Genomic DNA, 16,621 nt, shown 5'->3' on the forward strand with positions numbered 1-16,621 from the left:
CTTAAGATTCAAGCAGACCCATCCCCTCTGGGATTCAGCACCAGGGCAACAGCTGGAAGGGCACAAGTAACATGTGGAGAGAAGGGGATAAAGTGAAATGACTAGCAAGGGGACGAGTGATGGGGAGACAGCTTCCTCTTGGGCAGAGTCCAGAGGCCAGGCAGCAGTATTGACCCTGATCTGAGCCCTCCCCACATAGTCACAAAGCAGTGAAGCTGGTTGCCCTGCCTTGGCAACTACCTAAGGCTCTACTCACACAATTTACAGGTGCCTTAGCAGGCCACAGTACTAAGACAGGGGATCAAACCAGCTCTACCTAATACACTGAAACAAACACAGGGAGGCCGACAAATTGAGGAGACAAGGAAATAGGGCTCAAATGAAAGAACAGAACTCCAGGAAAAGAACTAATGAAATAAATGGAGATAAACAACCTATCAGATGCAGAGTTCAAAACACTGGTTATCTGGATACTCAAAGAAATCATTGGGTACTACAATAGCTAAAAAAGACCTAGGCAGAGATGAAGGATGCATTAAGTGAAATAAAGAAAAATACACAGGGAACCAACAGTGGAGGAGGTAAAGCTGAGATTCAAATCAATGATTTGGAACATAAGGTTGAAAACACCATTCAATTAGAATGGCAAGAAAAAATAATCCAAAAAATGAGAATAGAATAAGGAGACTCTGGGACATCTCCAAACTTACCAATGTCTAAATCATACTGATTTCAGAATGAGAAGAGGAAGAACAAGCAGTTTGAAACTTATTTGAAAAATTAATGACAGAAAACTTACCTAATTTGGTGAAGGAAATAGATATACACGTCCCTGGAGTACAGAGTCCCAAACAAGTTGGACCCAAAGAGAACTATACCAAGACGCATCGTAATTAAGATGCCTGAGGTTAAAGATAAATAATCTTCAAAGCAGCTGGAAGTGGAGGGAAGGGATAAAAAAAAAAGAATCTTAAAAGCAGCAAGAGAAAAAGCTGATGGTTACCTACAAAGGAGTTTCCATAAGACTGTAGGCTAATTTCTCAAAAGAAGCTTTGAAGGCTTCCTCTTGGGAAGAAGTATTCAAAGTGATGAAAAGCAAGGACCTACAACCTAGATTACTCTATCCAGCAAAGATATCATTTAGAATGGAAGGGCAGGTAAAGTGCTTCCCAGACAAGGTTAAACTAAAGGAGCTCATAATCACCAAGCCACTATTATATGAAATGTTACAGGGACTTATTTAAGAAAAAGAAGACCAAAACTATGAATATTAAAATAGCGATGAAGCACAACTATCAATGACTGAATCTAAAAAACAAACTAAGCAAACAAGTAGAACAGGAACATAATCATAGATATAGAGATCACTTGAAGGGTTATCAGCTGGGAGGGGAATGTGGGAGAATGGGAAAAAGGTGCAGGGATTAAGAAGTACAGATTAGTAGGTACAAAGTAGACAGAAGGATGTTAAGAACAGTATAAGAAATGGAGAAACCAAAGAACTTATATGCATGACCCATGAACTAAGGGAGGGGATTGCAGAAGGGAATAGGGGTACTGGGTAGAGGTGGGCAAAAGGGGGGAAATTGGAACAATTATAGTATCATAATAAAATACATTTTAAAAATCTGAAAAAATTAAGTCCATGTGACGAAAATTAAGTCCCATAAATAAATAGAGCCAATGGACCTGTAGTTTGTAAATAAAGTTTTACTGAATGATTGCCATGCTTATTTATTTAAGTATTATCTTTTGGCCATTTTTGTGCTACAGTGGTAAAGTTGAGTAGTCAAAAGATTGTATGACTGGCAAAGCCTAAAATATTTACTACCTGGCCCTTTAAGAAAAAGGTTGCCAATGCCTTACTTAAGTCCTTATTCACTAAGTAGAGTGTGTGTGTGTGTGTGTGTGTGTGTGTATGTATATTTAAAGGGTACAACACTGAGATTTAAGTTTATAGAGTTGACTTTATATAAGATCAATGCATGTGTGTTGTGGTGGCTTTTTTTTTTTTACTTTTATTAGTATTTATTTTATGCTGAATTTACTCCCAGGCCATAAGCTTTTGTTTCTTCAGTTTCTTCTTGGGTAGCTTTCTCTTCTGTTCAACTTTCCCTGGTGTAGGAACATTCTGCTCTTTTTCAGTTACAATCATCTCAGTATGGCAGGGAGAGCCCATGTATGGTTAACCTGCCCGTGAGCTCTGTAAGTTCTGTGCTGCATCTGGGAGCTTTGTTCACCGGGATGTGTTCAGTGACCAGAGAATCTAGACCTAAACCCTTAAGTTCAGGTTTATTCTCTGCATTCTTAAGCATGTACAGCAGAAATTGAACACTCTCTCACTGTTTGGCCTGGGCACACCTACCAAGTCCACCATTCTAATGACGAAATGCCACACATGGCTTCTTTAAAGGGACATCCTTCAGGTACTTGGTGGCTTTTTAATGGTCTTAATGGTACCCTCGATGGCCTGGGCAGTTTCACGAGTGTTCTTAAAGTCATTACAAAGATTTGAGCCTCTCGATTTATGTGATTTTGTGGGGTTTTCTGGGTCAAATGAAGAACAAGGCATTTTCAGAGGTTACCTCTGGCCACTGTTGGGATGAGTGTTTCAAAAAGATGAATGTACGGATGCCTTTTAGTTTTTGGAGAATAGTAGGTAAAAGTCCCAAACAAATCATTTAATTTAAATGTGTATATTATGTTAAAAAATTTCTTTTCTTTTGAGACTGATACCTTGATTGGAAACACTTGTTTTTTACTTAAAAGATTAAATGCAGGGTTTTAGGAGCAACTCAGAATTAAAACAATGCTTTCACAGTGTCCAAGATGAGGTCATTGGTATTTTTGTCCCTGCTGTGGCTATAGTAATTTAAAAATGAGAGCAACCATTAGATCTTAAAAAATTTGAGTATACTATGCTATGGTTTTATAAATATTACACAATCCTTGGATAAAATAGTTCTTTAATGTCTGCCAGCTTGAAATATACAACTCTCTTACAACATTGTTTTGGGAAGATAAAAGGTCAAAGGCTTGAAATAAGTCTACATAGAGTACTTGAAAATTATTGAGGAATTGAGCCCTGGTTTTAAAAGTGTCAACAACACACTTTTTCTCTGTTACCTGAAAGAGAAGGCACCAGTCTGTCTCTAAATGTTTCCCCTGGACAGCTTTCTAAGTTGATGCTTACTGAGGGGTAGAGTTGGACTGATTGCTGCTTCCCTTGGCAGATGGTGAATGTGTACCACATACATCAGCATTCCTGTTTCCTGTACCTTGGCAGCATCCTCGTGGATGAGTATGGCATGGAAGAGGGCTGTCGGCAGGGATTACTAGACATGCTCCAGGTAGTTTTCTTTTGGGGAGTATAGATGTGTGCTGGACTTGGAGAGCCTAAAGGCCTACCGGTGTGTTCCTTACCATGTCTTTAATTCTGTTGCTTCTTTATCTTTGTACCCCAAGCGTGCGGATTTTCTAATAACAAGGAGGGTTAGAGACTTCCTAGTTCTCTGAACAAGTCTGCTTGGGAGAAAGAAAGATTGACCACATAAATGTTATGATCATTACTCCTTAATTTATGCTCTCCAGAAACAGTGTTTTTTGGGCTGGGGAAGTGGGCAGATAGATGTAAAATAAAGGATCTCCATAGAGCTCAATCATGGTTGTATTTTTAAATTCTTGCATGGAACAGCCAGTGAACTAGTTCACTTAGCAGGGATGGTCTTAGGGTAAATAGCATGCATTGATAAGGCCTCCTGATCCACTGCCTTTCCCACTCCCAGTCATGGTGGTGTGAGGGGGGTACATGAAGTAGTTAAATCATGATGCTCCTTTTTCCCAGGTGTCCTTTCAATTTAGAACTTCTTTTATTACTTCATATATTACTATTAAAACTTCATCTTTCCCCCTAGTAGACTGACCATATCTAGGATATAAGCACAGCCTTTACTCTCAGAAACTTCTAAAGCTTTGAAATGACATCTGTCTTATCAAGTAAAATTCGTATTCTCAACCCTTTCTGAAATGTGGATCTCATATGAAAACTGTTAATGTCAGCTGAGAAAGATTTCTGTATTCCTTTTCTTGATCTTAGTCTTGTCTTGTCTGTGCTTCCCTCTTTGTTCCTGTGTATATGTTGTGATGTTCAGCAAGTCTGAATGCTGTGGCATTTATAGACAAGCATTTGGTTTAATATCACCTCTGTTTTTAGGCACTGTGCTTCCCCACCTTTCAGCTCCTAGAGCAGCAGAACGGGCTCCAGAATCACCCCGACACCGTGGATGACCTGTTCAGACTAGCCACCAGGTCAGTTCTTCCCAAGAGCAGCCCTTTCTCTTACTGTCTGTCCAGTCACTTCTTAGTCTTGTCACCTAACACTTGGCTGTTTTCTTCTGTGCGAAATGAGGTAAGTGGAGTACATAGATTAATGATTCATAACCCAGAGTTAAATTTTGAGCCAAAATATGCTCAGAAGTGAGGAGGAGGAGGAGGAGGAGGAGGAATTGGGTGGGGACAGGAAAAAGTAGCTCAGTTCCTATCATGAAGGAGGAAACACATGTGTGACAATAAAAATGAGCTTGATAAAAACATTCGACTATGTCATTGCTAAAATCTCCCGTAGTTGTAACTTTGTACACTGCTCTGATGTCATGCTCCACCTTTCTCCTTGAGTAGCGTCCTTTAGGTATAATTATATCTCAGGGGAAACAATTTAGGATTAAAAGGTGCCTTAGAAGTTATCTGGTGCTATACTTCCCAGCCCTGCCCCTCGCCTGCTACCTTACCTAGTACTTAAATTCCTTTTTTCAGTACACTGACATTATTGCCAAACTTTTGCATTCCTTCTTAGTTCCTAGCTAAGGAATTTGAATCAAACCAGGTAGTGAACATAAAAACATTTTTAAAAGTTATTAAATACATATTTAAAAAACATTATTATATATAATTATATATGTAATATATTTTATCACTTACAAATGTAAAGTAGTATTGACTTGACTATTTCATCTCAGAATTGAACACTTTTTGTTAGTTTTCGGACAAGTTAGAAAATCTTTTTTTTCCCCCATGTGGCACAGTGAGTTGTCAACCTCTGTTTTCCCAAGGTGTGTTTTTTGAAAACTAATCCCTATAGATGTTCTTTGTACAGACGGTTACCTGGTTTGAAAAATATTCGGGAAAATATTGTATCTTTTTCTTAGAGATTCTCCACGTACATTAAATGATCTGAGAAACCTTGTGAAAAACTGAGTGGAAAGTAATAGAGTTTCCACATACCTCCTGCTTCCCCCGTGCCCACCACCTTCCTCACTGTCAGCATCCCCCACCAGAGTGGTTTGTTTGTTAAGAACTGATGCGCTTACATGGACACATGATCACCCCAAATCTGTAGTTTACATTAGGTTTTATTCCTGGTGGTGTCCCTTCTGTGAGTTTGGACAAATGTATGATGACATGTAGCCACCGTGACGGTATTGCACAGAATGGTTTCACCACCCTAAAAACGCCCTGTGCTCCACCCGTTCATCTCCTTCCCCCGCAACCCTAGCAACCACTGATCTTTTCTACTTTCTCCCTAGTTGTGCCTTCTGCCGTGGCTGCTTTTTGTAGCCTTTTCCTGTCATTTACACCTAGCTTGTCTTTTCCACCCAGGTTTATTCAGCGTAGCCCAGTTACCTTGCTGAGGAGCCAGGTGGTTATCCCTATCTTACAGTGGGCCATTGCCTCCACCACCCTGGACCACCGGGATGCCAACTGTAGTGTCATGAGGTTCCTGCGAGACCTCATCCATACAGGAGTAGCCAACGATGTAAGTATGAACATTCTAGCTTTTCTACTTCGCAGCTCATTCTCTTTTCAGACCACTTCCTCATGTGTTTGGCTGTTTCTGCCTCCTTATTTGATCCGTGTTGGTTAGGCCTATACCAGAGTGGACCAGTCACTAACCTAAAAAGTGGTTCACAAAGTTTTCAAAGGTAGATTTGGCCAGATGTAGAACAGAATTGAAGGGAAGGGACAACAGTGAAGAAGTAAGCAAGTATGTGAATACGTGCTAATCATTATTGAGAAATCTGGTAGTAAAAGGAGAGAGAAGAAGAAAACTAGACGTTAAAGGTCATTAGAAGTGAAATGCAGTTTTTAAAAACTTATTTTTACAAGATGTTAGAAATATATTTGTATTCAAAGACTATAAGAAGAAAAAATACTTTTGATACAAAAATTATGTGATAGATGTCTTCAGTTCTTATTTCAGTTGGTTTGAAGAAGAAAATAAGCATACTTTGCTAAGATTTTAAAAATTGCTACACTTAATCTTTTTTATTTTAAAAAATAATTTTTTCTTACATTCTAGAGAGAGGGGAAGGAGGGTGAGAGAGAGGGAGAGAAACATCAATGTGAGAAACATCAATCTCACATGGTTGCTTCTTGTGCGTGTCCCATCTGGGAACCAAACCTACAACCCAGGCATGTGCCCTGATGGGGAATTAAACCTGCACCCGACCTTTCAACGTGCAGGACAACACCCAGTCAGCTGAGCCACCCCAGCCAGGATGCTACCCTTAATCTTTAACCATTGTGTCTCTTCTGCCTTCTATTCATGAAAAATCTAAGGGATAATCTCAGCTGAAACTCGTGCCCATTTCCTTGATACCAAACTCAGTTATTTTCTTCCTGATGACAAACTATCTAGTATACTTTTGTGAATTTACCTTCTGTATGATAAATGTACTTTCTTCCCCTGGAGAGAGAAATTGCTAGACCAGGGATTTTCAACCTTTTTCATTTCATGGCACATATAAACTAATTACTAAAATTTTGTGGCACACACAGTAGATAGATAGATAGATATTTTTTTTGCCAATATAACAAAAAAGTAAGTATAATTTTGATTTGTTTACACTGAATGGCCATTGTTGTATTGGCTGTTGTCAATTTTTTTATTATGCTATTACAGTTGTACCCATTTTTCCCCCTTTACCCTCCTCCACCCAGTACTCCCCACTCCCTCCAGCAACTCCCCATGCTTTGTTTATGTCCATGGATCATGCGTGAGTTCTTTGGCAACTCCATTTCCTGTACTGTTCTTAAAATCCCCCTGCCTGTTCTGTGCCTACCAAATTGTAATTCTTAATCCATGTACCTTTTTCCCCATTTCCCCAGATGCCCCTCCCAACTGGCCGCCATCCCAGTGTTGTTCATATCTGTGATTCTGTTTCTGTTCTGCTTAGTTGCTTAGTTTGGTTTTTTTTAGATTCAATTGTTGATAGTTAATGTATTTATTGCCATTTTTAATGTCCATGGTTTTGATCTTCTTTTTCTTAAGCAAGTCCCTGTAACATTTCATACAATAGTGGTGTGGTGACGATGAACTCCTTTAGCTTTACCCTGTCTGGGAAGCACTGCATCTGCCCTTGGATTCTAAAGGAAGCTTTGCTGGTTATAGTGATCTAGGTTGTACGTCCTTGCTTTTCATCACTCTGAATACTTCTTGCCAGTCCCTTCTGGCCTGCAAGGTTCCTTTTGAGAAATTAGCCTACAGTCTTAGGGGAACAGCTTTGTAGGTAACTATTTGCTTTTCTTTTGCTGCTTTTAAGCTCCCCCCCTTATCTTTACCCTTTGGCATTTTAATTAGGATGTATCTTGGTGTGGGCCTCTCTGCATCCGTCTTGTTTGGGACTCTGTGCTTCCTGGACTTGTATGTCTGTTTCCTTCACCAAATTAAGGAAGTTTTCTTTTATTTTTCAAGTAGATTTTCAGTTTCTTGCCCTTTCCCTTCTTCTGTCACCCCTATATTGCGAATGTGGAGCAGCTGTCCCGGAGGTTCCTTACACTATCCTCGATTTTTTGAATTCCCTTTTCTTCTTGCTATACTGGTTGGATGTCTTCCTTATATTCTTTTTTTTTCTTACATTCCAAATTATTGATTTGATTCTTGGCTTCATCCACTCTGCTCTTGATTCCTGGTCCATTGTTCTTTATTTTAATTAGTATATCCTTCATTTCTGCCTGGATCTTTTTTATGCTGTTCAAGTACCCACTGAGTTCCTTAAGTCTCTTTATAACCAGTGTTTTGAATTTTGCATCTGATAAATTGCTTATCTCCATTTTGTTTAGTTTTTTTGTAGAGGTTTGATCTGTTCTTTCGTTTGGGCCGTGTTTCTTTGTCCCCTCATTTTAGCAGCTTCCTGTGTTTGTTTCTGTGTACCAGGGGGAGCTGCTTGAACTCTGTGTCTTGGTGGCATGGCCTGAAGTATAAAGTCGTAGGTGTCCTTTAGGGTACAGTGGCACAGCCTCCCCTTTCACCCAAGCTGGGTACTCAAGGTGCACCCTCCATGTGACCTGAGGACACCCTCCTCTTGTGGATGAATCTTGATTGCTATCAGCAGGTCAGTGGGAAAGATTTACCCAGTCCAGACAACTGGTAGGACTGGCTGTGACCCTTGGCCAGCAACCACCTCCCTCTGTTGCTTGTAGAAGTGGTTGGGGGGTGCTCTGAGGTGGTCCGTAACCGTCCACTGGGTGCGCAGGCTCTGGGGTTTCCAGGTGGTGCAGGCCAAGGTCAGCCTTCACCTGTGTTCTGTCCGGGGCCCCTTGGCATAAGCTGTGAAGTCATCTGCAGGTGGCTGGCTGCTGCTGTTGCAGGGGTCTGGGGCTACTCATTGAGAGGTACAGGGCTGGGCTCAGGTGTTGCTTGTGTGAGTGGATTTAGGAAGGTCTGAAGCCTGCACCTGGCCCAGCCCTTCATATGGAAAAGCTACTGTTACCAGGGTGGGAGGTTTGCTTGGGTGGGCCCGTAAGTTGGATGGGGTGGACCCTTAGGTACTTGTCAGGGGGAGGGTTTCTGTGTGAGCCAGCTTGATGGAGATTCAGATATGTGCCTCCATACCATGGCTCTGTGTGTGGGAAAGCTCAGAAAAGGTACCAGGGCCACTGTCTGCAGTTTTCTTTGGGAGGAGGCTCTCCCTCAGCTCTCGCCCTGATGCCAGGCCTTCAGTTCCTCCCCGTGTGCCACAGGTTCCCTTCAAGGTGTTGCCTGGGTGCTTGAGCCCAGAGGAAGTGAGTCCATATAAGTCCGTGTGCGGTATGAGGCCCTTTAAGAGGAGAGCACTGAGAATTCATAGTCGCTTCCTCTGATCCAACCCCCCACTGGATTTTATAGCCACAATTTATGGGGACTTATCTTTCTGGCACTGGGACACAGGGCTGGATAGTCTGGTGTGGGGCTGGGATCCCTCACTCCTGAGATATCCCTCTGTTTCATGTCCACCACACGTGGGTTTGGAACCAGCCAGTTCCCCAGTTCCGGATCTCTGCTTCTCCAGCCCTCTGTCCCACACGCCTGTCTGGATGAATGTGGTTTCATTCCTTAGTTGTCATACTCCTATACAGCTTGATTTTCTGACTGCTCTGAGTGAGATTTGTTCTGTAGTTTAGCTGTGATTTTGCTGTGGTTGTGCAAGGAGGCGAGCTGCATTTACCTACACCTGTGTCTTGACTGATGTAGGAAGTTCTGATGTTTTTATTTGACAATCCCAGGGAAAAGAGGTCAGTGCCCCTGACTAAATAGTCAAGTATTGAGTGTTTTAAAAATTCCTACAGCACACCAGTTAAAAAGTGCTGTACTAATTAAAGGAAAAAGAATACTTGTTATTTGGAATGTTGAAATTAGAACTTACCCATTGCTTCTGTCTTCTGACAGCACGAAGACGACTTTGAATTACGGAAAGAACTGATTGGACAGGTGATGAACCAGCTTGGACAGCAGCTTGTAAGCCAGCTGCTCCACACGTGCTGCTTTTGTCTCCCCCCATACACCCTGCCGGACGTGGCCGAAGTGCTCTGGGAGATCATGCAGGTTGACAGACCGGTAAGATTAGTTTCCGTAGGAACCCATTTCTCCCAGCCCCAAACTTCAGTTTTCTGCAGCCAACTATAACTTTGAAACCAGCCCTGTTGTACGTTCATGAAACCTAATGTAGGCATATTGCTCAATTTATTTGTTAGATGGAAGGGCCTATATGAGGCCATTAATTCATCACTGGCTTCTCGAAAACAAATATTTGTCACTGTCCTAAAGCTTATGTATTACCAGGAGTGCATACAAAGCATTGACTCCAGCTCTGTGGCCATCAAGTGAAAAATTGGTTCACTTGTGGGAAATGCCCAAAAACCGCTTGTATAATATTACATGTTATTCAGTGTTAATTCACTTCATGCTCCTTAGATAATAATGTATGGTTCCCTGGTAATACATCTAGTGAGAGCGTTTGAAGGCATATAGATATAAAACTGGCCCACATTATATATTTGGATTTCTTTCCTTGTTAGATTTATTTGCTTCCTGTCTTTATTCTCCAGCCAAGTTCTTCATCACCTAAACATGGCGGTATTTTTTACACTATCCAGTAATGTCCAAAAGATTTCAGTCCTGGGCCCATGTGATCATAAATCTCATTATGTGTACTGCGTGAAAGTTTTGAGTGTAGTGCTAAGGTATAACAGCGTATAAATTATTTTTAAAGTAGGATTTATAATTTTTAATATTAATATAAAAACAGTTCCAAAAAGTGCCCAGTTGGATCTAGTTAAAGTGAGCTGTCTTCCAGAAGAGGAAAATCCAGATACATGAGTATCTTAGAATTTTGAAGTCCACGTACATCTTAACATTATGTCCTGCTATGTATCATTGATGGCAGTTCTTAGCCTCAATTTCAGCAGTTTCACAAACGATAGTGCTCTTTTACTATCAGACTGAATATGACTGGGCCAGAGTCTCTGCCCGATCTGGTATGTTCATCTCCAGTATTCAGTGACTGTCTTAGTGGCCTATGCTTTACTTGACCTTTGGCTCAAACAAAAAAAACAATCAAATGTAGGATGGATGCTTAATAGATTTCTTACATTTTTGTTAGGTTTGTACTTCAGAAACAGCCATGTGTAGTTTAATTCTTACATATCAAACTCTGTGAGGCTCCTTCGAGACTGGTTTTATCAAATAGCTCTGCAGTTCTTCCATACCAGCTCAGGTGCTTATAAACAAATAAGTTGTACCAACGGTACCCATTGCTGGTTGTTCACTACGTGTGCTCTTTCAGTCTAATGGGGGTGGGGCCTGTTTTCCTACAGAAAGTTCTCTGTGAACCTGGGGACCAACAACTTTAATTCCAAAAGTCCTTGACATGAGAAAGAAAATTTCCATACTTTTTCACTTTTTTACAAATGTGCTTGATTCCCAGGTAACAAAAGACAATATATAATTTTGATTTTGCAAAAAAACATTCTTGATTTGTAAACAGTTAAATGCTAACAGAAGAAGAAAATGAAAACAGCAGATTTGGGCAGGAACAGAAACCAGGTAGCTGTGTGCACTGAACAGTTTACTGTAGACCCATGCATTGTCAAGCAATTTAAAGTGATGGTTTTCACCCTGACCGGGTGGCTCAGTGGATTGAGCACCGACCTATGAACCAAGAGGTCTTCTGTTTGATTCCCAGTCAGGACATGTACCTGGGTATGCAGGCCAGTCCCTGGTTTGGGGCGTGGGAGAGGTAACCGATCGGTGTTTCTCTCCCCTCTCTTTCTCCCTCCCTGATCCTGTCTCTAAAAATAAATAAATTTTAAAAAATAAATTTATGGTTTTCTATAAACATCAACTACAAAAGGAACTCTTACATAAATTTGGGTTGTCTATACCCTATAAACAAACTAATTAAAACTGTAACTAAGGATTTAAGTCCAAGGGAAATTTACATTCTTGTATTTTTTTAATCATACGGTTTTCAGAGTTCACAAAATTTTCAATAGAAGATGACACACCAGATTTGTCTCTTGACTTGAGTGAACTGTTTAAGCGCTTTCCTCTTCCCCCCCTTGCTTTGTTGGATACCCACCTGTGACAAATTAAGTCAGTATTTTCAACCTAATTTTTCAGATGTCCTTTACTAATAAAAAGTGACGGGGCTCATTATATGCTAGCTAATTAATTTTTGGTTTTTAGGGGGTTTTATTTTATTTAGAGAGAGGGAAAGGGAAAGAGGGAGAAATATCAATGTGCCTGCCAGGTGCCCCCTAATGGGAGCACAACTTGGCCTACAACCCAGACATGTGCCCTGAGTGGGAATTGAACCGGCGACCCTTTGGTTCATAGGCCAGTGCTTAATCCACTGAGACATACCAGCTGGGGCCAAATTTAGTTTCTTAATGTTTTTGTTGGGGGGGTGGGCTACTATAGTTAACTTTTGAGCGGTTTTTGGATACTAAAACTTTGTCAGTTAAGGATTCTTCCTGAATCTTTTGCCCCTGCTTGTCTTTTTTTGTTTGAATACAGTGTTGTCTTCCTTGAGGGATACATTTGGAAAATTGTGCAGTACTTTTTTTTTTTTTTAAGTAAGGAAAGGTTTGTTGATGGAAAAGGTGCCAACCAAGAAGATGGGAGACTTAGTTGTGACTCAAATCCATCTTAAGAAAGTACAGAGCTCAACTTTCTTGGCTGTCAGGTGAAGGAGAAGTGGGAAGGACAAGAGGGGATTGTGGGCCACAGACATCTGGGCACCAGCAGGGGTCCAGCAAAGATTGTGACACTTCTTTGTTCTTGGTCTGTTAACTCTAGTTGATGTGAGTCCTATTATGAACTTTCTGCAAATAGTTTTGAATTCCCTGTACATGAGGGTTTATTGCACTTGTTTCCTGTCTAATCCAGTGCAGTGGCACAGATCCTAATGGTCTCATCACATCCTTACTGATGATAACACTATTGACAAAGAAAATGGCACCAGGTGTTACACAGGTAGAGTCAGACCAGACCTCAGTTCAGCAACCTCGATGCTTGAGTTCTGGTTGAGGAAGGATTCAGAGCCAAGACTCAAACTGTAAGAGAAAGTTTATTTAGAAAGTCACAGAAGTGAAAGAAATGAGCTGTAGAAGAAATGGGCTCCAGGAAACAGGTTACAAAGGCAAAAGAAGGGCCTTTGGAGCTTAGAGAAAAAAGATAAAGGTAATGGGCCTAGAGGAAGGAATAGAGTGAGGGTAAGGCACAGGCGTCTTTCCAGGAGGGAGAATGCACTGCCATGCAGTATTTTTTTAAGCATTCTTAGTAGAATATTTACTTGTGCTCTGGTTTGTTATCATAAATTAACATAATGGGAAAACATATAATGTAAAAAAATTAGCTGAAAACTGTAACCAAAGTATGCATCTTACTTAAGAAAGACATAAAAGAACTCCATTGTCGTGTCTCAGTGGATTGAGCACTGGCCTGCCAAACAACAGGTTCCCAGTTTGGTCTCCAGTTTGATTCCCAGTCAGGGCACATGCCTGGTTTGCTGGCCAGGTCCCTAGTTGGGGGCGTGCAAAAGGCAAGCCATCAATCTTTCTTTCACACATCAATGTTTCTCTCCCCTTCTTTCTCCCTCCCTTCTCCTCTAAAAAGAAATAAAATCTTTTAAAAAATGAAGAAAAATTAGGAGACTTCCGCCAAGATGGAGGCATAGGTGGAAACACTGTGCCTTCTCCCACAACCAAGTTTGAATACAACAAAGGTTTGGAGAACAAAGACACAGCCAAAGAACAGAAAATTGAATTATACGGAAGTCCGACAACAACTAACTGTTCAACCCCAACGGTAAGAGGGGTGGAGCCAGCAGCGGAGCAGGGTCGGGCAGAAAAGATCCCCCAACCTAGGCACACAAGTAGCCCGGACCCAGTCAGGATGTGGGGCAGACTGACCGCGGTCGCATATTCGCGCACAGTGAGACGGACCACACAGGCCCCAGTGGGCGAACCCAGTGGTGGAGGGCTGACGGCAGTGGCACACTCCCCTGCAGTGGGATGAAATGCATGGGCCCAGGTGACGGTGGCAGCTGCGGCACTGGCCATCTGTGGGGGCAGGAGGCAGCAGACGGGACGCCGTCGTTCCTCTTTGACCCCGCCCCCACATACAGCATCACAACCCAGCAACTGAGTTGCCCTGCTCTGGTGAACACCTAGGGCTCCGATCCTGCTACGTAAGAGGCACGAACGGCCCAAAAGATGGCGCAAGAAGAACTCAAAGTCCCAGAGCCAATAACTCTAAGCGACCAACAGATTGCCAGCCTCTCAGATGCACAGTTCAAGACACTGTTTATCAGGATGCTCACAGAACTGGTTGATTATAGTCACAAATTAGAGGGACATATGAAGGCTAAACTAATTGAAATGAAGGGAGATGTCCAGGAAACAAATAGTGATGGAAAGGAAACTGGGACTCAAATCAATGGAATGGACCAGAAGGAAGAACGAAACATCCAACCAGAAAGGAATGAAGAAATGAGAATTCAAAACAATGAGGAGAGGCTTAGGAACCTCCAGGACATCTTTAAACGTTCCAACATCCGGATTATAGGGGTACCAGAAGGGGGAAAGAAACAGCCACGAGTGGAAAACGTATTTGAACAAATAATAAAGGAGAACTTCCCCAGTCTGGCAAAGGAAATAGACTTCCAGGAAATCCAGGAAGCTCAGAGAGTCCCAAAGAAGTTGGACCCAAGAAGGAACACACCAAGGCACATCATAATTACATTAGCCAAGACTAAAATGAAGGAGAGAATCCTAGAAGCATCAAGGGATAAGGGGACAGTCACCTACAAAGGAGTACCCATCAGACTGTCAGCGGATTTCTCAAAAGAGACCTTACAGGCAAGAAGGGGCTGGAAAGAAGTATTCCAAGTCATGAAATCCAAAGACCTACAGCCAAGATTGCTTTATCCAGCAAAACTTTCATTTAGAATGGAAGGACAGATAAAGTGCTTCTCAGATAAGGTCAAGTTCAAGGAGTTCATCATCACCAAGCCCTTATTATATGAAATGCTAAAGGGACTTATATAAGAAAAAGAAGATGAAAAATATGAACAGTGAAAGGACAGCAAACACACAGTTATTAACAACCACACCTAAAACAAAAGCAAACCAAGAGGACAGCTAGATCAGGAGTGGAACCATAGAAATGAAGAACACATGGAGGATTAACAACAGGGGGGTGGGAGGAGGAGAAGCGGGGATAAGGTACAGAAAATAGCATAGAGAGTAGGTAGAAAATAGATAGGGGGGAGGGCGAGAATAGTGGGGGAAATATAGAATCTAAAGAACTTGAGAAACGAGGTTATAAACTAGGGCGGGGGAGAATGGTGGGGGAGGGAGTGTGTGGATGGAGGGGAATGAAGGGGGGGAATAAAACAACTGTAATGGTATTATCAATAAAATATATTTTTAAAAAATGAAGAAAAATTAGAACTCAAAGAACAATTTAACTGAAAATAAGGAACCAGAGGAAGTCTCTAGAATTTTGATTTTTAGTTTGACGAGGAAGGAAGGGGTGTGAGGGCCAGGCATTTTAGTGTGTATGAAAGGTATAAAGAGATCTTGTTTGGATATAAGTAAATTCTTTTAAATAGCAACAAGAGTGAACTGAACAACGGAAGAACTTTCTAACCCCCAAAAGGAGCAGGTAACACAAAGGAACTTATTGATATGACCTCTACTGAGAGAGATGACCTTAAAATACTTGAATTTCTGGATTCATATTATGTACATACTTTTTTGACACCTTTGCTTACTATACTTTTTGTCTGCTTTCTGGTACCTGAACCTTTGCTTTGATTGCCTTTGATCTTTATGCTCAAGAGATTTCTAGCAGCTATTTAATTTTTTAAAATATTACATAAGTTTAATAACAGGAACAGAACAGTAGCCTCATCCAGAAAATACTTCCCTTCCGAGGTACAAGGCTCTTTCTGAAATGATGCCTGCTGCCTCTTTGAAGGGAAGTCTGGGCTTGCCTTTGTAGCTGATTCCAACCCCCAGAGGGTTGGAAGGCCTAAAGATAGTACTTTTTAAATTTTCGTATTCACTTCTAGGTCTGAAGGAACTAATGCTACTAAGGAAAACCTGTGGGTTTGTGTTATTACCTGTAGAGTCCCAGTTGAGTGAGCCCTGCCTCCCTTAAAATCGCGTATTCCTCTTCTCGGTGCAGACTTTCTGCCGATGGTTAGAGAACTCCTTGAAAGGTTTGCCAAAAGAAACAACTGTGGGAGCCGTCACAGTGACACACAAGCAACTCACAGATTTCCACAAACAAGTCACTAGGTGAGTGACGGTTTTTTGTTTTCTTTGTTTTTTTTTAAGGAATGTGAACAGCAGCTGGGGTGTATAGAAAAAATTATATTCCTGTTTCTTATTGCCATCTTAGTTTCAGAACTGCCCGAGAGTATTTTTGTGTGTGTGTGCCTTTGTATACTCATGATTTAGTGTCCATGTAGCCTTGAATTGCAGAGATTGTCCATGGAAGCCAGTCTTGGGGAAAAGATCGCCATGGGGTAGATTTGTGTGTTGGTTTTACCGTGCTCTTATTCATTAACTGTTAAAAGATCTCAGTGAGTCCGTGGAAGCATTATTTCTTCCAAAGGAGACACACTGAGCAGCACACTACCCTGCAGGAGGTCTGTTTTCTTTTGGAAGTCCTCCTCAGTTCGCCTTACTGTTCAGGGGTCAAGAATGCAGGTGCCTGAGTAGGTGGAGTGTGGGTTGGAACACACGGAGTGATGTAAACCGCAGTAAACTGGGTGGCTTTTGCCATGCCTCGAGA

General features: G+C 41.5%; 1 protein-coding gene across 4 annotated transcripts in view; it reads left to right on the top strand.

Annotated features, from left to right (window-relative positions):
• Positions 1-16,621, top strand: part of TNPO3 (transportin 3) — a 98,388-nt gene that overhangs the window by 71,612 nt on the left and 10,155 nt on the right. For all 4 annotated transcript variants that reach the window (XM_037049230.1, XM_037049232.1, XM_037049233.1 and 1 more), the window contains 5 exons: positions 3,234-3,350; positions 4,214-4,308; positions 5,656-5,812; positions 9,704-9,871; positions 16,010-16,122. In XM_037049230.1, coding sequence (XP_036905125.1) covers positions 3,234-3,350; positions 4,214-4,308; positions 5,656-5,812; positions 9,704-9,871; positions 16,010-16,122 — 650 coding nt within the window. The remainder of the gene's footprint in view (positions 1-3,233; positions 3,351-4,213; positions 4,309-5,655; positions 5,813-9,703; positions 9,872-16,009; positions 16,123-16,621) is intronic.

Source organism: Sturnira hondurensis, unplaced genomic scaffold (assembly GCF_014824575.4).
Source record: "Sturnira hondurensis isolate 20B ecotype Veracruz unplaced genomic scaffold, ASM1482457v3 Scaffold0006437, whole genome shotgun sequence".
Classification (NCBI taxonomy): Eukaryota; Metazoa; Chordata; class Mammalia; order Chiroptera; family Phyllostomidae; genus Sturnira; species Sturnira hondurensis.